Source organism: Panicum hallii, chromosome 5 (assembly GCF_002211085.1).
Source record: "Panicum hallii strain FIL2 chromosome 5, PHallii_v3.1, whole genome shotgun sequence".
Classification (NCBI taxonomy): Eukaryota; Viridiplantae; Streptophyta; class Magnoliopsida; order Poales; family Poaceae; genus Panicum; species Panicum hallii.
Window position 1 is genome coordinate 13,230,516 of NC_038046.1, and position 18,577 is coordinate 13,249,092.

Sequence of the window (18,577 nt, forward strand, 5' to 3'; positions counted from 1 at the left end):
GCCAGCAATCCATCAGCACGGAGGCCGTCAGCTAGCTGTCGTCCGAACAAAATGATGATTAGCCTAGTGATATTTTAAGCGAGGGTGGTGGTTTTGCCAATAATTAATGAACCGGTTGGAGGATTTCATTAGCTTCTTCCGCGGGATGATGATGATGATTAGCCGAGCTAGGAAAAGGCGGCGATGCCGCCATGATCTCCTGTCCGCGAACCACCGCGCTGCTGTTCTGTTCTCCCTTTATGCCCTCATCGCGCTTAAGAAGAGTGTTGCGCGGCGCTGTGCTGTAGTGCCTAGCTATGGCGACCATGATTAATTAGCTAGCAAGACAGGGTCATGATGGGGGCCGGGCGACACCAGCAACTGCCTGCCTGCTAATCAAGCACGCATTCTTGGGTCTAGCTACAACAACAAACCTAATTAGCTAGGACGGGGCAGGTAGTACACGCACTGTGCAGATTGATCGGGCCTGAGTACTGTGTCGTCAACCTAATAATAGCCTGCAAAATCGAACGAAGGAGACACCTGTCAATCCGGTGCTTCGTCCTCTTCCAGCGCCCCGTGCGTGCACCGGAGGGAGATCGAGTCGGGACAGAGAAAATCAGAAAAGGACTACGTGCTGCTGGAGCAGCACAGCTAGCGATGGCAGCGATAGATGGATGAGCCGCGCCCTGATGAGCGACGACCCCACCGGCCGTGTCTCCGCGGAGGCGATCGGGCCGGGGCGTTACACTGCCTGATGCGACAGCAGGCGGCCTGGGGCTCTTGATCGTCGCTATCATGAGCCCACAGTGCCCTACTCCAGCAGACGTCCGGGGCTAACGGAAACGCGACGATCGGTACGCATGCATTCAAATAAAGCGCGCATGACCTAATTAATTTGCCTTTTGAGAAATGGCCAGCAGCGGACTGATTCTTTTTTTACGTTTGTTAAACTGAAGCAGCTGTGTCGAAGTTCATGGTTTCAGTATACGTACCATGAATATGCTCGAAGACTATTAAACTTTAGGTTCATTATTAGGATACACACGGAGAATGGTTTTATTCTCCTCACGCCGCACTTGCTCCTTCAATAGAATGACCATTTCACATCTTCACCGAGTTATTTGCGTGCCTTTCTGTTTGAACAAACAATATTATTCTAAGGGCACATGCAGTACAGGGCTTTATATAATTTTCTTTCTCAGCTGATCGACAAAATCTGATGAGACTAGACAAATGCAGGTGAGTTGCTATTTTGTCGAGACCACCTGAGTGATGTGAGACATAAACCCTGCACAATCAATAGGATCCCACTACATCGATGATCGATGTTCCTTCACAAGCAACTGATTTCATTCTTGGCTAAAAAGTGAAAAAAAGAGATATAATGGTATATAGACACATACAAACACAGAGGTGAAAGCAAATGAGGTTTGTAATAATAATCAAGATTAAATTAACATATAGTATATAAACATAATCATACACCTACAAAATTATACCATACCAAATCATAGATTCACACTACAGACGACCAAAAGGGGGCATGCGCTCCACCCCCTACTAAATTTACATATTCATTTGGATTTATAGTATCTGGTTATTAGACTTAAAATAATTTTAAATTACCATAGCTGCACCTCGAATAATTTACCTAAACCTTCATTACTAATTAGATGAGTTAATGGACAAAAGGTAAAAATATGTATGGTGATTTATCCTAACAAACTTTTGAAGTGCTCGAAAAGAGTATAAAGGGTTGAAAAGGAGACAACAAAGACAAATATGATTTCTATTTTACTGAGTATCCATAATATATTATCATGCCCATACCCAAAGGAAGTACCTATAGACAAAAAATCTAGATGTAAATTTGAATTTGAAGTGTCAACTTACATTGTCTTGTATGTGCACATTTGATCTATCCGAAAATTCCCACGTCAGTACATCTATCCGCAACAAACTGAGAAGTCGCACGCCGAGCAATGCTACGTAGCTATATTGACAAGATGGACCATATAATGACATAGAGACTACATTGAGATATCACACCATCAAAACTTGTCAAATCTATGCACTTTACAAAGGACGGTCAGATCCTGCCCTTGCACCGAATGACCAAATTACATAGACTAGTTGATACATAAGGGTTTAGGGTTTAGGATCATAAACCAAGTTCATGCATTTTTTTTCTTAAAACTATAGGTTGTATGGAGCCATAGTTACAAAATAATGGTGTGACATCTATCTATAGACGTATGTTTTGTTAGCTAGCCAGGCGACATATAACTTTCATGTCAGTATAGCTCTTGGCAACAAACTGAAGAGGTCACACGCGAATCAATTCTACATGACATATTGACAGGAAGGACCACACGACGACACAGAGGCTACACCGAGATGCCGCTCACCAAAACTTGTCAAAACTATGTGATCTAAAAAACAATCAAATTTTTTTATTGCGCTAAACAACCAGATTGTACGATTCCTACATCACAATATCCCGTATCAACCGGTTGGAACCCTTAGTATGTTGCGCCCACCAAATGGACTACACGACCGCCTACGCTTACGTATTTGTCTAGTGATTATAACATATTAACAACCGAACAAATAGTGCACGACTGGTTTTTCTTAGGAATAGATAAGAAAGAAAACATAACCTATGTTGTTACTGGAGGAAATTCATCAATAAATTTCGACTAGGTATATTATTTTTCATCTAAACACTCGTAGTCTTATACCATGCCCGCCGGTGGCTAAATTAGTAATCCATAGCGTGGTTTTGGCAAGGCGGGTTGCATTTCTTTTCCATGGGGCAGCAGCCGCCGGTCGCCAGCGAAGCAGCGCAAAGGCCCCTGGACGTTTGAGTTTGACTTCCCCGGCTCACCCGCCACATGCAATGCAGCAGTCCATCCTCAATCATCCCCACCATTAATCCAATCCCTTCCTTTCCCCCCATTCTTATTTTCTTAATTAACTCCACCCTCCTCTTAATGGCCTCCTCCTTTTTCGTCGCCCCACCCCACCTTTAATTCCAAACACTGCAACCAATTCTCTTCTCCTTCCCCTCCTCCTCCTCCTCCTCCTCCTCCCTTTGCGTCCCCTTTACTCTCCCTCCCTCTCTCTAGTCCTCTCTCTTCATGTGTGCAGGTGCGCGCTGTGCTGGGCTTTGCGGCTTCCCTTCCTCTTTCGCGAAGGATCAAAGGCCGCCCGCCCTCCTCCAGGCTCCGCATTCCGGCGTCACCGCGCGCAAGCAAGAACAGTAGCGCCGCGGCGAGCGCCCCGCTTCTCCGGTCCCGACTGAGGGGGACGCGGCGGGAGCTCGTCGTGGAATTCTCGTTCAATGGGGTTTGATTCGAGGTGCTGCCAAAGTAAGTTCTTCCCCCCGTTCGTTTTCCTTGTCGTCGTCCATCTCTTCTCGTTTAGGTGTTGACTTGTCCTGTGCCCTCAGAATTATGCCGAGTCTTGGGACTTATGGGGTGTACTGATGTCGGCGGGACTCCAAATTCCTGCACATTGTCCTGAATCCCCCCCCCCCCCCCCCGGGCGAAATCCCTGTATGCTGGCATGTTGCGTTTGATATCTTGCTGTTTGATTAGTTTCCTTGTTTGCGTGCTTCCCCCACGCATGGAAGTGGAACAACTGTGCTCTCGAATGATGCGTAGCTTTCTTCTAGAGACAAAATTGCCCTTTTATTTTGCAGTTTTGCTCATGTGCTACTTTAGGTGTTTCTGAGTTGGCTAATGTACCTTTTTCCTTTCTTGCGCAGATAAAGCGGTTGGGATAAGTTTGTAAATTCCTTCGTCAAATCAGAACAAGATTCCGAATTAGGGGAGCATATCGCGTCGTCTGCTCATCAGACAGGCCGAAGAACATGTCGTCACCTAACAATTCTGTCAGCGCGGTGCTCTCAAGAACCACCACCGTGTTTCAGTTGAGAGTATGGGAATTGATTGCCATTGGTGTTGGGGTATTCATGGCAATTCTGTTGGTCGTCGCGCTGTGCCTTTCGCTCCGAAAGAAAAAGAAGACAGTGAAAGGGTTTGACAACACTTCGCTGGCTGAGATCCCTATCGTGTCAAAGGAAATCAATGTTGACAGAGTTGATGCGCAGAGTCTACATGAAGCGCCCTTCATGCCGGTGCATGATAAATATACGCAGATGAAGGGTGCAGGGCAGTTGGGAGAGAGTAGATCTGTCGATGTCGATACGTTCAGCCAGTGCAGCTCTGTGTACAACATAGAGAAGGCTGGGAGTTCGTACTCTGAAGATTACAGTTACAGCAGCTCTGGACCCGCTAGGAAAGGCAGTTCACCATATGCATATTCAGCATCGCCATTGGTTGGCTTGCCTGAGTTATCACATTTGGGCTGGGGACACTGGTTTACCTTGAGGGACCTGGAGTGCGCGACAAATCGGTTTGCAAAGAGTAATGTCCTTGGAGAAGGTGGCTATGGAGTTGTCTACAAGGGCCAGCTGGTGAATGGTACCGATATTGCTGTGAAGAAGATCCTTAATAATGTGTAAGTGTATGCCGTCTTGCTGAATTTACCTTGTATTAACTTAGAGCTAAGATTTGATATCTGGGTTTGCAGGGGGCAGGCAGAGAAGGAATTTAGAGTTGAAGTTGAAGCCATCGGTCATGTTCGGCATAAGAATCTTGTGCGGCTTCTGGGATACTGTGTGGAAGGAATACACAGGTTAGCATTTTGTCCTTTTGGATCCTCCTTTCTGCTCAGTTCACATTTACAGTTCATCATGATATCGGTACTAGACATTATGTTCTGAAGATTTGCCAGTGGAAAATAAAATAGCCGATACAATAAAAAAGGTTTTCCCTGTTGTACCTAATGCTACTTTGACCTTTCCCTTTCCCTTGTTTCATGTTTATCTGTTTTTTTCTTAAACTATAGTAGTCATACTTCTTTTTGCAGAAGCTTTTCATTGCATACAGGCTTGTTCTTTTTGAATGGTATACGGGCATGTTCTGAATATTTACCTGCAGGATGCTTGTCTATGAGTATGTCAACAATGGCAACCTAGAACAATGGCTTCATGGCGTGAATCAACGTGGTGTCCTTAGTTGGGAAAACCGCATGAAGATTCTCCTTGGCACTGCAAAAGCGTAAGTTTAGAGTTTTGACATGATTCGCGATTATTTCCTGAAATCTTGCTTAACACGGACTGTGACGGTTACATGCTAATGTTGTTGTTCATGATTTGCAGTCTCGCTTACCTTCATGAGGCCATAGACCCCAAAGTTGTACACCGAGATATTAAGTCAAGTAATATCTTAATCGACGATGAATTCAATAGCAAGGTCTCTGATTTTGGGTTGGCCAAACTTCTGAATTCTGACAAAAGCCATATCAATACAAGAGTGATGGGAACATATGGGTATATCTCCGTTTTTTATGTCCTTTCTTGATGTTATTGTTAGTTCTTCTATTCAACTGTAAAGTGGAAAATAGTTTCCTAATGTTCTGAATCTGACACCAGGTATGTAGCACCCGAATATGCAAACAGTGGGATGTTAAATGAAAAGAGCGATATTTACAGTTTTGGAGTGGTGTTGTTAGAATGTGTGACAGCTAGGGATCCAGTTGATTATGCTAAGCCTGCAGATGAGGTATGGGTTTTTCCTATTTCAGAAAAATTGTGTGATTGTGTTTCCAGTTAACAATTACAATTATTTATTGTTTGTTTCAGGTAAATCTGATAGAGTGGCTTAAAATGATGGTTACAAATAAGAGGGCAGAGGAGGTAGTGGATCCAAAGCTCGAGGTTAAGCCACCAAAACGTGCCCTTAAGCGGGCAATCTTGGTTGGCTTCAAGTGTGTCGATCCTGATGCTGACAAGAGGCCAAAGATGAGTCATGTTGTCCAAATGCTTGAAGCAGTTCAAAATGCATATCATCAAGTACGCATCTTATCCTAACATCTTTGTTTCCCAGTACTATTTTCTTTTCAATTAGCACAGATCTATATCCTTCTTGGAGCATCTTTTAACGTCAGTGTATTTTTTTTTTCCCTCTCATCAATGAAGGATCAGAGAAAGCTCAGCCAGGTGGGAAGCATGGATATTGAATCCCAGCAGTCAGAGGAGGCTTCAAACAGCGCTGATGCCTGAATCCCCAATTCTGAACCAGCACAGAGGAATAGGGCTCCTGAAATCATCTGATACCAACATTGATTTGATCGATGTCAGTACTTTGTTAGAGTGAGAGGATCAGATTTACAGTTTGCAGATACTGGAGGTGGTGGTGGTTAAAATGATTAGGAGCAAGCTGCTCATTTCCGTTTTTTCCTTTACCCCTTTTCCCGGGTGTGCTTCTATACTCCCCTGAAAGATTTGCCTTCGTCACTTTACTCTAGGATATGTGTAGTTTTCCTTTAGGGGAGCATAGAAGCATCTTCTTCACCTATATTTATCATTTCTCACCAAGAGGGACTAACCTCAAAGGCATGACTATAGTTACCGGATTCTGTTACCCTTGTATAGAGGCTTTATGGAAACTTAGTTTTACCCTATAAAAACATAAATTTCTTGCTGTGCGGTATGAGCATTGGAATCCTAATTTTCTCAATCGTTTACCCTGAAATCGAAGGCGATTGAGCAAGCAGATAGACCTTCCTCGGAAGCAAGATATAGCGCGTAGTTGATGTCAGTGGGACTGGAACCAATCATCTGCATGATTCAGTACTGCACTTTCTCTCTTCATTGCTGTGATTGGAAGGCAGATGCCTGGCCCTCACACCTGGGGATCCATATAGTTTTTGGTTCCTGCGCATGGATGATTGCAGGATGCCAATGATTGGTGCCTGCTTGGTTTATAAGTCTTGACAACTTCGATGATCCCTTTTCTAGGACTGCATCAATCATTGGCGGCTTTGCAGCTGGTTCTGTTACTGAACCTGCACTCCTTGCATTTTCTTATCTTTTTTCCTCAAACATAATCATTCCGTGAGGCTTGTACTGTAAGTTTGCAAGATCCTCGTTTGCTAGCTGATGGCTGCTAGCCTGCTAGTACTAGGCCCTGCTTGCATTGCGTGCGGGCGCTTCACCGAAAGCATCTGGCTCGTGCTGGGCTTTTCTGACGGAACCAGTTCTCTCCCCACGCAACCAATGTTGCCGTGTTTACCGTTTGGAACAGTGATCTGAAAGACGTGGCGGACGATGGCAACACAACCGCTCAAAGGTAGGCAGCACGACGGCGGTTGAAACAAAGACGACTCCCAGTCCCAGGGCTTTTGCAACCGATAATCACCGTCGAAGTCTTCAGAACTGATGTCTGATGGTCACCGGCGGCAAGGCGCTCAACACCACGCTCTGCGCTACCAGAGGAATGTACCGCGCTGGCGAAGTGGCGAGCGTACGACGAGGGTATTCCAAATTCATTGCGTTTTGACTTACACAAGCCTGATGGCTGAGACCTGCTCCATGCGTCCAGAGAAGAATGCAACTCTCGCTTCCCAAGAAGTTAGACAATTCTAAATTTGATCAAATTTATATAAAAATTTATTAACATTTACATCTCCAAATAGATTTATTATAAACATATATTATACGATAATCTAATGATACTTATTTTGTAACATAAATATTAATACTATTTTGTATTCAATTAAATTTTAAATTATTTGACTCCTTAGGAAACGAGAGTTGCGTTCTTTTGTGGATGGAGAGAGTATGTTCCGAGGTATTTACTGCAACAGGAAATTCGATAAGAAGTACATCATCTAATTCAAGCCAGAACTTTTGTCGTTCTATCCCTTCTAACAATAGATACTAGAAAGTAGCTACTCTAGCAACAGCATAGAACCAACCTAGTGTTAGAATTATATCCAACATTTTGATGTCGAATTCCTCGATTACAACTCTTAGAACACGGGCAAGTATACCATCACCATGTACTCCCCTTCTCTTCAGTTCCAGACTTTCAAACATGCTTTGCACGTTAACAAAAATCTCCAATCTCAAGAGATAAGAATGTACCCTTCATCCGAGGCCTCAGTCGAACTCGATGATGTACCATGCCGGCTAAGACCTTCCCTGACCTTGCCGTGCTGCTCTGCTTCATGCTGGAACATGGAGACCAGCTGCTGTAGCTCCAGCTTCCTCACCTTCACCTTCTCACTGTTAACTGGGTTCTGTAACCCAAGATACAGCATTCCCAAGCTGACTAGGACGATTCCAAGAAAGAAGAGAAGCCCCGTAAACAAACCAAAAGCATAGGGTGTATTCTGTGCTCCTGGTATGCCATCGACGTTGATCCCGAAGAGTCCCGTGATTATGGATAAAACCATGCCACCACCTCCGAAAATGGCCAAATTGTGGGTGACACGGAGGCTTCTATCCTGGAAAATGGTAAAATTTGGCAATCCCACTGACACGTTAACATTGTCACGGTAAATGTAAAAACGCTCTGCTTTTTGAACTGAAGTGTAGCAGAACCATTCGAACCTGTAACCATGCACGAACAGTGCTTTGCATAACATCCTGAATAGTGAACAAGCGTCCACGCACAGCTTCCTGCTCTTCCAACATGTTCCTTGTACACTTTCTGATACTCTCCAAGATAGCTCTTGTGGCGTTACCCCTCAAATGTCTGAGAAGCTCATGCACGATCTCTTCCCTTGCATGAAGTGACCATTTAACCCTGATTACCTACAGCGCGGGTGTTTTATATTCTTATATGTCCCGGCTCATTAAATATGATCAAATGAATAATAACATTCAAGAAAGCTGTGTGCAAAAACCTTAAGAGCTTCATTATGGATCACAAAAGTACATAGATGCTTAATCTGGTGACTATAAATTTAGTTTCCTCTAATAGTGACCAGGGGCGGAGCCAGGAACAACTCAAGCCCCAGGCTTAAAAGCTAATTCACACCTAATTTATTGCTTAGCTTTAGCTTTTACCTATTTTTTAGTCTGATTTACCACTGTACCCTAGACTCAGGACCCGGGCTGCAGCACAGGCAGCATGGGGCCTGGCTCCGCCCCTGATAGTGACGAAACATTGTCACAGAAAAAAATACTGGCAACAAAAAAGGCAACACATTTGAAACACAGGTTGGGTGGAAGGAAATGGTATTGTAATGCATAATATCAACAGAACAACCGGGATTTAGCCGTTGCTATTCAATATTAGGATCTCAGAACTGATGACAATGTGATGACTAGGGAATTAGGCTTCAATCAGGAAGATGCAACTAAGCCATACAATGATAAACTTGAGACCCTTTGAAGCCACTCTTCCGAACTATTGTAACTATAGACTGACTATTTTTATGGTCAATGAAATGATGACATATATCTGGTGATGCCAACAAAGAAGATAATACTACTTGACTAGACAACTAGTTCTACTGTGCGACTCCCTAGGAGAAGCTGTATATATCTGATCCAATTTTTATAATGTTGTTTAAAAATAGTACAGTCAAATCAATCACTCTAGTAAATGTGGCAATGAGAAAAATTTCAATATCAATTTGTTGGTAGAAACAAATACTGAAAAAGAAAATCAGCATAGCATGCTTACCTGTGTTGCTAACCTTCTGATTTCCTGATTCAGTATTATGCTGACAAGATTCAGATCTTCACGATTTCTCCTGTGAATTTGACATTTTAAACATGTAATGCATTCAACTGCTAAATTAATGAGATGAAATCGTCTCTGCAACACATTAATTCAAACAAAAATGTTCTGATGGTTGAGACATTCCCACAGTGTTCTTACCTATTCACAAATTTCAATTCAATTTCATCTGCCTCCCCAAAGACGTATTTTCGGAATAATCTGCAGTAACAATGCACAGCAACTATTAATATTTTTGTTGCAGGAGACAACAGTATTTAGATATAATAAGGAATAGAGTTCTACTGCCTAATGCTAAAACATCAATGACCAAATATGAAAAGGAAATGAATATAATGAATTTCACCTATCATCCCAGCGTGAAAGACGGCTGACCAATTGTGCAATTACTTCATGCACAGATCTAGGTGTTTGGCCTCCACCAGCAAGAAGCAATTCCTGGACAGATTTTCGTAAGCACATATTATGCTGAAAGCTTAGAAACTAAAAACTTCGAGTTGGTACCTGCACTTCAGTCACTCCTAACACATTTATATTGGATGAAGGACCTTTGACATGCATTGCTGTTACAAGAAAATTTTGTGCTTGCCAAGACCGAAGCACAATGGGTATATCTTCCTCCTCGTGATTTGGATCTCCAACCGACTGACCGAGAAGCTCAAATAACAGTCCTCCTGCAACTCTTACTGGGACCTGAAAAGCTAACGGAAAATTATATGATAAATATGATATGCGCAGCACATTTACACTGAGTAGGAATATTTTCTTCTATCACTGACATACGACAAAGTTGATAAAATGTACTGCAAAACAGTCTGCACCACCATGGTTCAATAAACTAATAATTTAGGGATCTGCAATTATAATATAAATATAAGGAATTTTTTAATAAAAGGTACATATCTGCCTCCATCTTCAGTCAATCAATCAATCTATATTAAGTATCAGACATAGAAATTAAACTTGAAGTCAAAACTATTTGATGATGATTTGGCAAGTATATACAACACAATTGATCCATTCATTTAATCTGGAGTAAAAAATCCAGCGACTTGTGATAAAAAGGTCACAGATGATTTAACCATTCAAGTAGGGTGTATAGGATAGATCGCCACATAATCCAGAGTGAAAGGTTGATGATAAATGACTATGCAATCAGGCACAAAACAATCACAGTTAGCATATAAAAGAATCTGATAGCCAGAATATTGACAAAGAGTAGAGTTTTCTTGGGCAAGAACAGCTGGCAATATGTACATTACGAATAGTTATTGCAATTGACAATATGAATGAAGAGTCTATTTCTCATTAGTTCAGGAAAAATAAGTGACTAGATTCACTAGAAACTAAAAGCAATGTGACATCAAAGTACCCATGTACATTTACATCAAGTAGAAATTGCAGGTAGAGACACCTATATGCGGTACACATTCAGGGTAATGAATTGAAAAACAGTAAAAAGCCACAGGTGGTTATAATATAGATATCTTAATCATTAAACAGTCGAGAATCAGAAAGGAAACCTCATAGAGAAGGTACTTCATCCGGTCGCTTATCAGTTTGCTCTCATCTCTCAGCGCAGTTCTGATGGCCGGATGCATCCAGTGAGCGCTATTCAACCATGCATCGATCGAGGGATGGCCCGCGGTGACATGGCACCACCAAGTAGGCCCCACAGGACGCTGCCAGTATGGAGCTGCAAGATCAGCCACGGTGTAATCATCCTCACTATCACTGAACTCCATCAGTTCATTCTCCCAGCTGGAGTCTGATTGAACCCTCTGGACCAGCTCAGCGATCCTACTCCATCCAATGGGCACCCATTTGTGATCCAAAATCTCCCCAGCATACACTGGCCTATCTTTGAGAACTGAAGGATTATTACAGAATTCAGTCTGATGGGGGTTCTCCAACACAATGCTCTCATCCACTTTTGGAGCTATGATCTGGTGCCCATTCCTTCTCGGGTGCTTCCTCGTGTGCATAGTGGATCCTTTCTCCTGCATTTGCTCAATCGTTGGCCATGATTTGTGATGAGCAGGCTTCCTGTGACCTTTGACCAACTCAAACGCGCAGATGAGCCCATCCGTCCAGAGCTCACTCCCTGGAACGGGCTCTTTCCCCAAACTGGGCTTGGTAACACCGTCTTGCACCTTGGACACGTCACTGACCTGAGGCGGCAGCTGCTCCTCAGCACCACTCATCTTCTCATCAACTTATATCTATCTGTGTGTGAAAACAAACTAAACTCATTAGGCAATTTAGTCTACACTGAATAATGAATATGAGTGATCTCTTCAAACACAAAGCAGTTTATTAGGAAATGGGATTCAGAGAGTTGAAACAACTGTTCATGGAATCCGGGATGAAGTAGCGAATGTTAATGGGAAAAGAGGGCTGTATTAACGTATACTGAACACTAAAACTACAATTATATCATCATCCTTATGGTGACAAAAAGGAAGCAGAATGCAATTTCTTAGTAGACCAGCATAAACACAAATTAGAAGAGGTTTATGAGCCGCAACGAGAAAAGCAAATCAGGGCCACAAGCCGACATGCAGCTACCGCGGGATACGGAACACAGCGCCGGGCCGGCCGCAACACCGGGCAACGCCGACCCCAACCGCCGCACGCTACGCTGCGAGCACGCACGAATACAGACTGTGCAGTGAGCTAGCTCCGCAGACGAGAACAGCGAGAAGGAGCTTTCGAGGCAGCGGGGGCGGAGGAGGAGGGGTCAGGGGTGGGGCGCGGAGGCGGTTACCGGAGGAAGAGACGACGGCGAGGGACCGGGTGGTGGCTGGTGAACGCTTCCAGAATCAGATGCGGGTCGCTGTCGTCCTCCACTCTCGTCGTCGTGTCTTCCCTCTTCTTTTGAGTAGGCCACTGGCCACCGCAGCCACGGGGCCTCTGCTCGCTTCGGATCTGATGCCGTTGCGAGCGGCGTCGGCCGTGGCGGCGATCGGGAGACCTCGCGAGCTCATCCGACGTCTCAGAACAAAAGAAGGCTCGCCTACTCGTGTCAACGTCTAGTCCACGGGACGGTCGAATCAATTGGACAGCTTCGGAGTCCTCAAAAAGAAAAAAAAAATTGAACGGCTTCGGCGGGGACCTCCTCGTCACGGCCAACAGCCCCGCCGCGGCGTGCCGCAGAACCCGCCGCGGCGCCTCCTCGTCGTGGGCAACCCCGGCGACGTGCTAGGCTCTCCGGCGTACCCGCGCGCCGTGCACGGGTGCTTCGCCACCGAACAAGTTCTCTAGGTCAACGGTCACGGGACTCGTTTACAGCATTCCGGTAACGAGGGCATCAGCTGGGAATCGACAGCGGGCACAAAGGTAGGGTTCTCAGTTTTTTTTTAACACGGTAGGGTCTCAAATTTGACCATCTGGGCAACTCGTCGTGTACAGACCATTAGCAATTCACAGGTGGTGTTGGTTCAACCCCGGCTCAATGGAAGACAAAGCAGCCCTCAATGCGGGTGCCTCGTTAGATGAGGCCTTTGCGTTCTTACTTGACTGCTTCTGTACGGCGATGCAGCACCAGCAAATTGAAGGGCGTGCCCACTATGCAAAGGCCTGTATTGACGCTTGAATAAATAGCTTATGGTATCAGCGCGCCATGGAGAGACCGGTGTACAGTCAGGTGGACCAGCATTTCTGTCCATCATACTGACACCTGCAAAAGAGAGGCATTCCAAAAGGAATTACGACAGTCATGCGGCAATTAGGATAATCCAAGCAACAAGCATGCGTAAGAAGACGCCAAGGTGCAGTCTGTGAGAAACCATATGATGCCACCATTTCTGCAAAGGCACCCTTGACAGTGTGAGCAGTTGCTCCATGAACAACCACTCTGTGCATCTTTTATTTTTTCTTTTTTGAGAGTTCATTGTCTAAACTTCTATGCACAACCCTAAGAACCAAGCATGCAGCAGCAAAATAAAGTTTTCTTACCTTTTGAGAACCTTCAGAATAAAATGCTTCACTCAGCTTAATTCTTTCAATCGGCAACGTGAAAGGTAATCTCTTGCTTCATTGAAATCTGCCACAAAAAGAAAATCAGCTACCGAGAACTAAATTGCATGCTTTAATTGTCAAAAGAAATCGGGTGATCTCAAATACTACCAGGAAGACGATTGTAATCCGGTTCTATTCCATTTCCATTGATGTCCTTGTGGTTTGGTGTAACATACTTGCCAATCGTGACGACAATACCAGAACCATCATGAAGTTCAAAAACAGATTGGATTAAGCCCTGCAACACCCCAGACATTGAGTTACCATACAAAAAAGGGGCATAGCATAATCCTGTTGATTCCAGAAAAAGCAGCATCATAGTATCACCCTCTCCCCCATTTGGGTGGTTCAAACCTTGCCAAAAGTCCTTTCGCCAACAAGAACAGCTTTGCAATTGTCATGAAGTGCTGAAGCAACCTAGAAAATAGTTTGGCACCTCAATGAGCTTTAACTGTTCGCCATTCAATTACTATCAGTGGAAGAAAATGTGTACTTACTATTTCACTGGCACTTGCTGTCCTATTATTCACCAGTAACTGCCACAAGATGTAGGTAAATATATGAGAAATACAATCGGGAGTCTAACGATAATCTGATTATATAGCAGCCAATTAACATATGGCATGGTTCAAAAAAAATTATATACTGTATTTTGTTTAACTCGAGGTTGCTAGAAAAGATAATCTGAATAGTATCATTTCTAGGACCAACCAATCAAAAAGTGTAGAATCAGAAAAACCATGGTCCATGGACATGAATAAGTGCTCTAAACCTTGACATTTCTCTCAATATCAAGATGAGTAAGTTAAATGTCCAAATTCCATCAATGGACTTAACAATTTTAACTTGTCTCTTCACACTTTTCCATTGAACAGTTTAACACAACAGTGTAAAACTAGCATTTCTTTTCTATTTCTTAGAATTATTGCTTCTTCAGGTCCGGAATAGTTGTATCAACCTATCATAAACATACCATAAGGGGAGTAGAAATCATAGGTCCACTTTCACCAACAATTGTGTTTTGGACTTGACGATCCCGGCCAGCAGTATAAATGACCTGAAGAACATAGGGACATGAATCGTTTGCCTCAAAAAATCTGTTCATAATATGCACGACAGATTAGCAATGTTTTAAGCAATCAAATCACTAAAGCACAAACTTGTTAATAAGCATCTTTGCACTGCTATTGCACTGAAATTCGGAGAAACTGACTGATTGTTCATGAAGCTTAGGTTTCACTTAGATGAACATTTGAAAATTCATGGAATTTAAAGAGTTGAGAAAAAAAATGTACTGTTACTTTGATGGGTTCTTTCTATAGGCATTGGAGAGTAGTTTTTCATGGAAAAATAAGTAAACTCACCATTTGGTATCATAATTGAAACAAAAGAAAAGGAAATGCACAAATTTTAACAACGGTTACAGAAAAACAACTGAAGTAGCACTACTGCATTCTTACCGTGTCTCCTTTATTGAGAAAGAGCTTTGCAGTCTCTATTCCAGCCTTCAAAACGTTAAAAAAAAAAGCTACGTAAACATCATGCCATAAGCTCATAGCCATATGCAAACAAATTAAGTCTTGCTAGTTTCTTTCATAATGCATATGCATAAAACATCAAAATACTTTGAGAAGCTTGTGATCCATGAACATATTGAGACAAAAAAGGCCGACGAACCTAGGAGGAACTAGGTGGCATTGTAAATAAGAAGAAATAGACACCCGAATTTGAGTCGAGGAGACTCAAATCTGGGTGGCAGAGGTGTACACCCATACCTTCGACTAGGCTAAGTTCTTTACCATAGAAGAAAAAAGAAATATTATCCCTCACACACATCATGCAAGTCTAGGAGATCAAAAACAGGAATAGCATGATGTATGCTTGGGAAGAAAAGGGATGGCATACCTGAACTAGACCACCGAGATTGTCCCTCAAATCCAGAACGAAATAGGTGGCACCTGAGTTCTGTAGACGTTTTAGTGCTGCAAGAGACAACATAAGTTAAATGGGCATAGCATGCGATGTCCCAATCGTCGTTGTAAAAAAAGAACATCTACAACGAGATTACTAATATTGCAATATAAAAACACATGAACTTCAAAGATGCATAACAAGGGAAATAACATCCTTGATGCACATGCGTTTATGAAAGGGGAAGCAATATTTGAAGTTTTCTGGATGCTCACAGAACTGAATCAGGATGAGAGGTATATGTTTAGACATACATGTATCAGTTTAGACATTTAAAAGATTGACCACAACAACAGATGTCCCCTTGGCTTTGTCTTAAGAGAGGGGAGCCAACGACATGCAAGCAGCTGGGTTCATAGTTTAGACATAAGAATTAGACTATATAACAATCAGACACAGATCAATGACAGAAACTATTGCGTCCAGAATATGCAGAAAAAATGACAGATGGGTTAACAAACCAGCAACACACCACTAACCAAATCTTTCTTGGCCACTGCATTGAACTCTTTAATGCGAATATATCCAACAGAATAATCATCGTTCTCTCTTTTCTCCAAACGATACAAAACTGGAGTTCGAGCAACCAGTTGTCTCTGCACCTTCATTGACTCAACAGGACCACAGTCACCATGCTTAACCTAGAGATGACATAAGAAAGACTACAATAGTGAGATAATGGGTACAAAGAGATCCGGACATAACCCAGATACAGATATATATTTAGATTGTCTATTACCTTAATAGTAACAAACGTTTCCTTTGGACCTTGCAGCATGGATGAAGCATCAAATGCAGATTTACCCCTTACATCAATGCCATTGACTGATAAAAGCTCATCACCCTGATATTAGATAAAAGAACTTAAACGGATTAGTTAATTTGTGAACCTTATCCAAACATAAGAAGTGTATTAGTTAACTGACACACGCAGTCACAATGATCGGAAAAGTAGACACATCAAAGGATTTGATACCCTACTACATTACAGGGCAGTCCAAACAAGACACAAATGTACCAAACAAGAGTGCCCTGTGATAATAAATATTATCAATAACAACCTACTAAAAAAGTGCAGGTTTAACTAAAAGCTGAGAACAATTGAAATAAAAATGTTCCCAAGCTTTTGAGTCGCAACATTTGCAATTTTAGCAACGAACAAAAACATCATTCAACTCCTTAGGCTACTATACAGACAGAGATTCCTCCTTTCTAGCTTCATCGCTAACCTTTTTTTTCATATAATGTAGAGGCAGGCATGTGTCACCTTGTTTTATCAGTTGGGCATCTCATTTTAGAGTGTAGTGGAATGTTGCTCATCCAATTATGTTAATAAACAGAATGTGCAGTTTTATTTATTAGTATATTATGAAGTTTGAGTGGTTCACTAAGTCAACATATTACATCAAGGCTCATTAGCACAATTGCAGAACAAACAAACTTTACTAGTTTTATATGCATAGTGGTGAAAGCAATTTTCTCATCAGCAAGTACAGGACAAACTTACTCTAGGTTAAGAGGTTTATACATATACTTGATACCTGTCTAACACCAGCAGAGTAAGCAGGCCCATCTAATAGCAGCCCTAATACCATCAACTTGATGGAGCCATTGTCATCAGGAATCTCCCTCAAGTTTAATCCAATCCCGGTCATGTCATATTTTGACATCTTTGAGAACTTCAGCAGATTGATTAAACATATGCAAAATAACATCAGAACTGCAATTACAATCAGAACATGTATTCACCACAAATATTCGAGATAAGTAGATTCAGTTAACAAAAGGCATCAAGATTTAACTTTGTCATATGACATCACTGTGAAAGCGAATAAATAAGGAATATGGCATAGCAGGATAGCTATATTGTTGAAAGAGAGATTAACAGTACTCCAGAGGGTTTAGTAACCACTTCCACACATATACTGCTACACATCACAATGCAACAGTTTTCCCAATCCAAAAAAAGCTCAACTATTTATATACCCAATGGCCAATTTTCCTTTCAGAAGATTATTTATGTTAGTTTCATCACCTATAATTGGTCTTGAGAAAGAAGGAAATGGAATCAGCTCAGTACGTTGAACAGGAAAAATGTCGTGCCCGGATAACCAACAGCACGCCAAACTTACTTCTGAGGGAGATAGAAACCTTGTATAAGGATCACCAAGGCTCGCTAGCATTTTCTGAATGATATCATGGGCTCTAGCACGGGATTTGATTGTGCCTTGGAGAATATCCTGCTTCCTTTGCTGCAGTGGGTCAGAATCAACTATCAAACTAAGGGGAAGACAGTGTGCTAAGTGTTAACTGCTAAAATGAGCATTCTGACTTCAATGTCCGTAGAGACTTGAAGCTACGCAGCTGAGCCACTTGATACACCACACTGGCGATCACATTGCCGCAAGACAAACTCACCATCCACATCTCCGGCGACCACGGGTGGCTCCCGGCGTCGGGGAGGAAGCTCTCGTTGACCACCTCCCACGCCTCCTCCACGAGCTGCTCGTTCGTCACCGCCTCGCCCCTCACCTCCTCCACCACCGCCGCGCCCCCGTCCTGGCACACCTCGACGGGCTGCGCCACAACCGCGCCCACGGCGTCGCCGGTGAGGAGCGAGAGGGAGACGGCGGCCGCCGCCGCCGCCGCGCGGAGGGCGTCGGGGAAGGGCAGCGCGCACGGCGGCGGCCTGGGCCCGCGGCCGGGGCCAGGGCTCGCTCGCGACTGCGGCGCCCGCGGCACGGAGGAGAGTGGCCGCATGGCGGTGCGGCTCTGGAGCTGCAGCCTGCAGGCGAGGGAGTAAAGCCTCCGGTTATTATTAGTGGTGGGGGTTTGCAGTGGATGATGATGGTCGGAGGGTTGGGGTTGGGGTTGGGCAAAAGCCTGAGCGGTGAGCACCAGTCGCCCAGAGAACCCATGGGCTATGGCTGAGGTAGTGGAAGGGGAATTTTGGACTGCTCTTTTGCCCTTTTCTTTTCCACAAGAATTATTTACGCTTTATT

At 43.4% G+C, this 18,577-nt stretch overlaps 3 protein-coding genes across 6 annotated transcripts; 1 reads left to right on the top strand and 2 right to left on the bottom strand.

The window, feature by feature from the left end:
• The first annotated feature begins 3,019 nt into the window (after positions 1–3,019).
• Positions 3,020–6,535, top strand: LOC112895837 (probable receptor-like protein kinase At2g42960). Its single transcript, XM_025963833.1, has 8 exons — positions 3,020–3,353; positions 3,752–4,506; positions 4,579–4,683; positions 4,989–5,108; positions 5,210–5,380; positions 5,483–5,612; positions 5,693–5,902; positions 6,029–6,535. The coding sequence occupies exons 2-8, from the start codon at positions 3,857–3,859 to the stop codon at positions 6,110–6,112; spliced, it is 1,470 nt and encodes a 489-aa protein (XP_025819618.1). The 5' UTR covers positions 3,020–3,353; positions 3,752–3,856; the 3' UTR covers positions 6,113–6,535.
• Positions 6,536–7,673: 1,138 nt separating this feature from the next.
• Positions 7,674–12,762, bottom strand: LOC112895836. Of its 2 annotated transcripts, none has more exons than XM_025963831.1 (8): positions 12,352–12,762; positions 11,108–11,810; positions 10,089–10,277; positions 9,931–10,022; positions 9,726–9,785; positions 9,528–9,597; positions 8,447–8,650; positions 7,674–8,340 (listed from the first exon to the last, which is right to left on the bottom strand). In XM_025963831.1, the coding sequence occupies exons 2-8, from the start codon at positions 11,786–11,788 to the stop codon at positions 7,960–7,962; spliced, it is 1,677 nt and encodes a 558-aa protein (XP_025819616.1). In that variant the 5' UTR covers positions 11,789–11,810; positions 12,352–12,762; the 3' UTR covers positions 7,674–7,959. The 2 variants fall into 2 exon arrangements, with proteins under 2 accessions (XP_025819616.1, XP_025819617.1); XM_025963832.1 differs by lacking the exon at positions 12,352–12,762 and adding an exon at positions 12,153–12,342 and having other exon boundaries at positions 7,960–8,340.
• Positions 12,763–12,914: 152 nt separating this feature from the next.
• Positions 12,915–18,447, bottom strand: LOC112895838 (carboxyl-terminal-processing peptidase 1, chloroplastic). Of its 3 annotated transcripts, none has more exons than XM_025963835.1 (13): positions 17,994–18,444; positions 17,708–17,827; positions 17,117–17,254; positions 16,315–16,419; positions 16,048–16,216; positions 15,510–15,586; positions 15,065–15,109; positions 14,578–14,661; positions 14,102–14,140; positions 13,959–14,021; positions 13,713–13,842; positions 13,542–13,629; positions 12,915–13,263 (listed from the first exon to the last, which is right to left on the bottom strand). In XM_025963835.1, the coding sequence occupies exons 1-12, from the start codon at positions 18,333–18,335 to the stop codon at positions 13,574–13,576; spliced, it is 1,368 nt and encodes a 455-aa protein (XP_025819620.1). In that variant the 5' UTR covers positions 18,336–18,444; the 3' UTR covers positions 12,915–13,263; positions 13,542–13,573. The 3 variants fall into 3 exon arrangements, with proteins under 3 accessions (XP_025819620.1, XP_025819621.1, XP_025819622.1); XM_025963836.1 differs by having other exon boundaries at positions 12,925–13,263; positions 17,708–17,824; positions 17,994–18,447; XM_025963837.1 differs by lacking the exon at positions 17,708–17,827 and having other exon boundaries at positions 12,925–13,263; positions 17,994–18,447.
• Between the last annotated feature and the right edge of the window lie 130 nt (positions 18,448–18,577).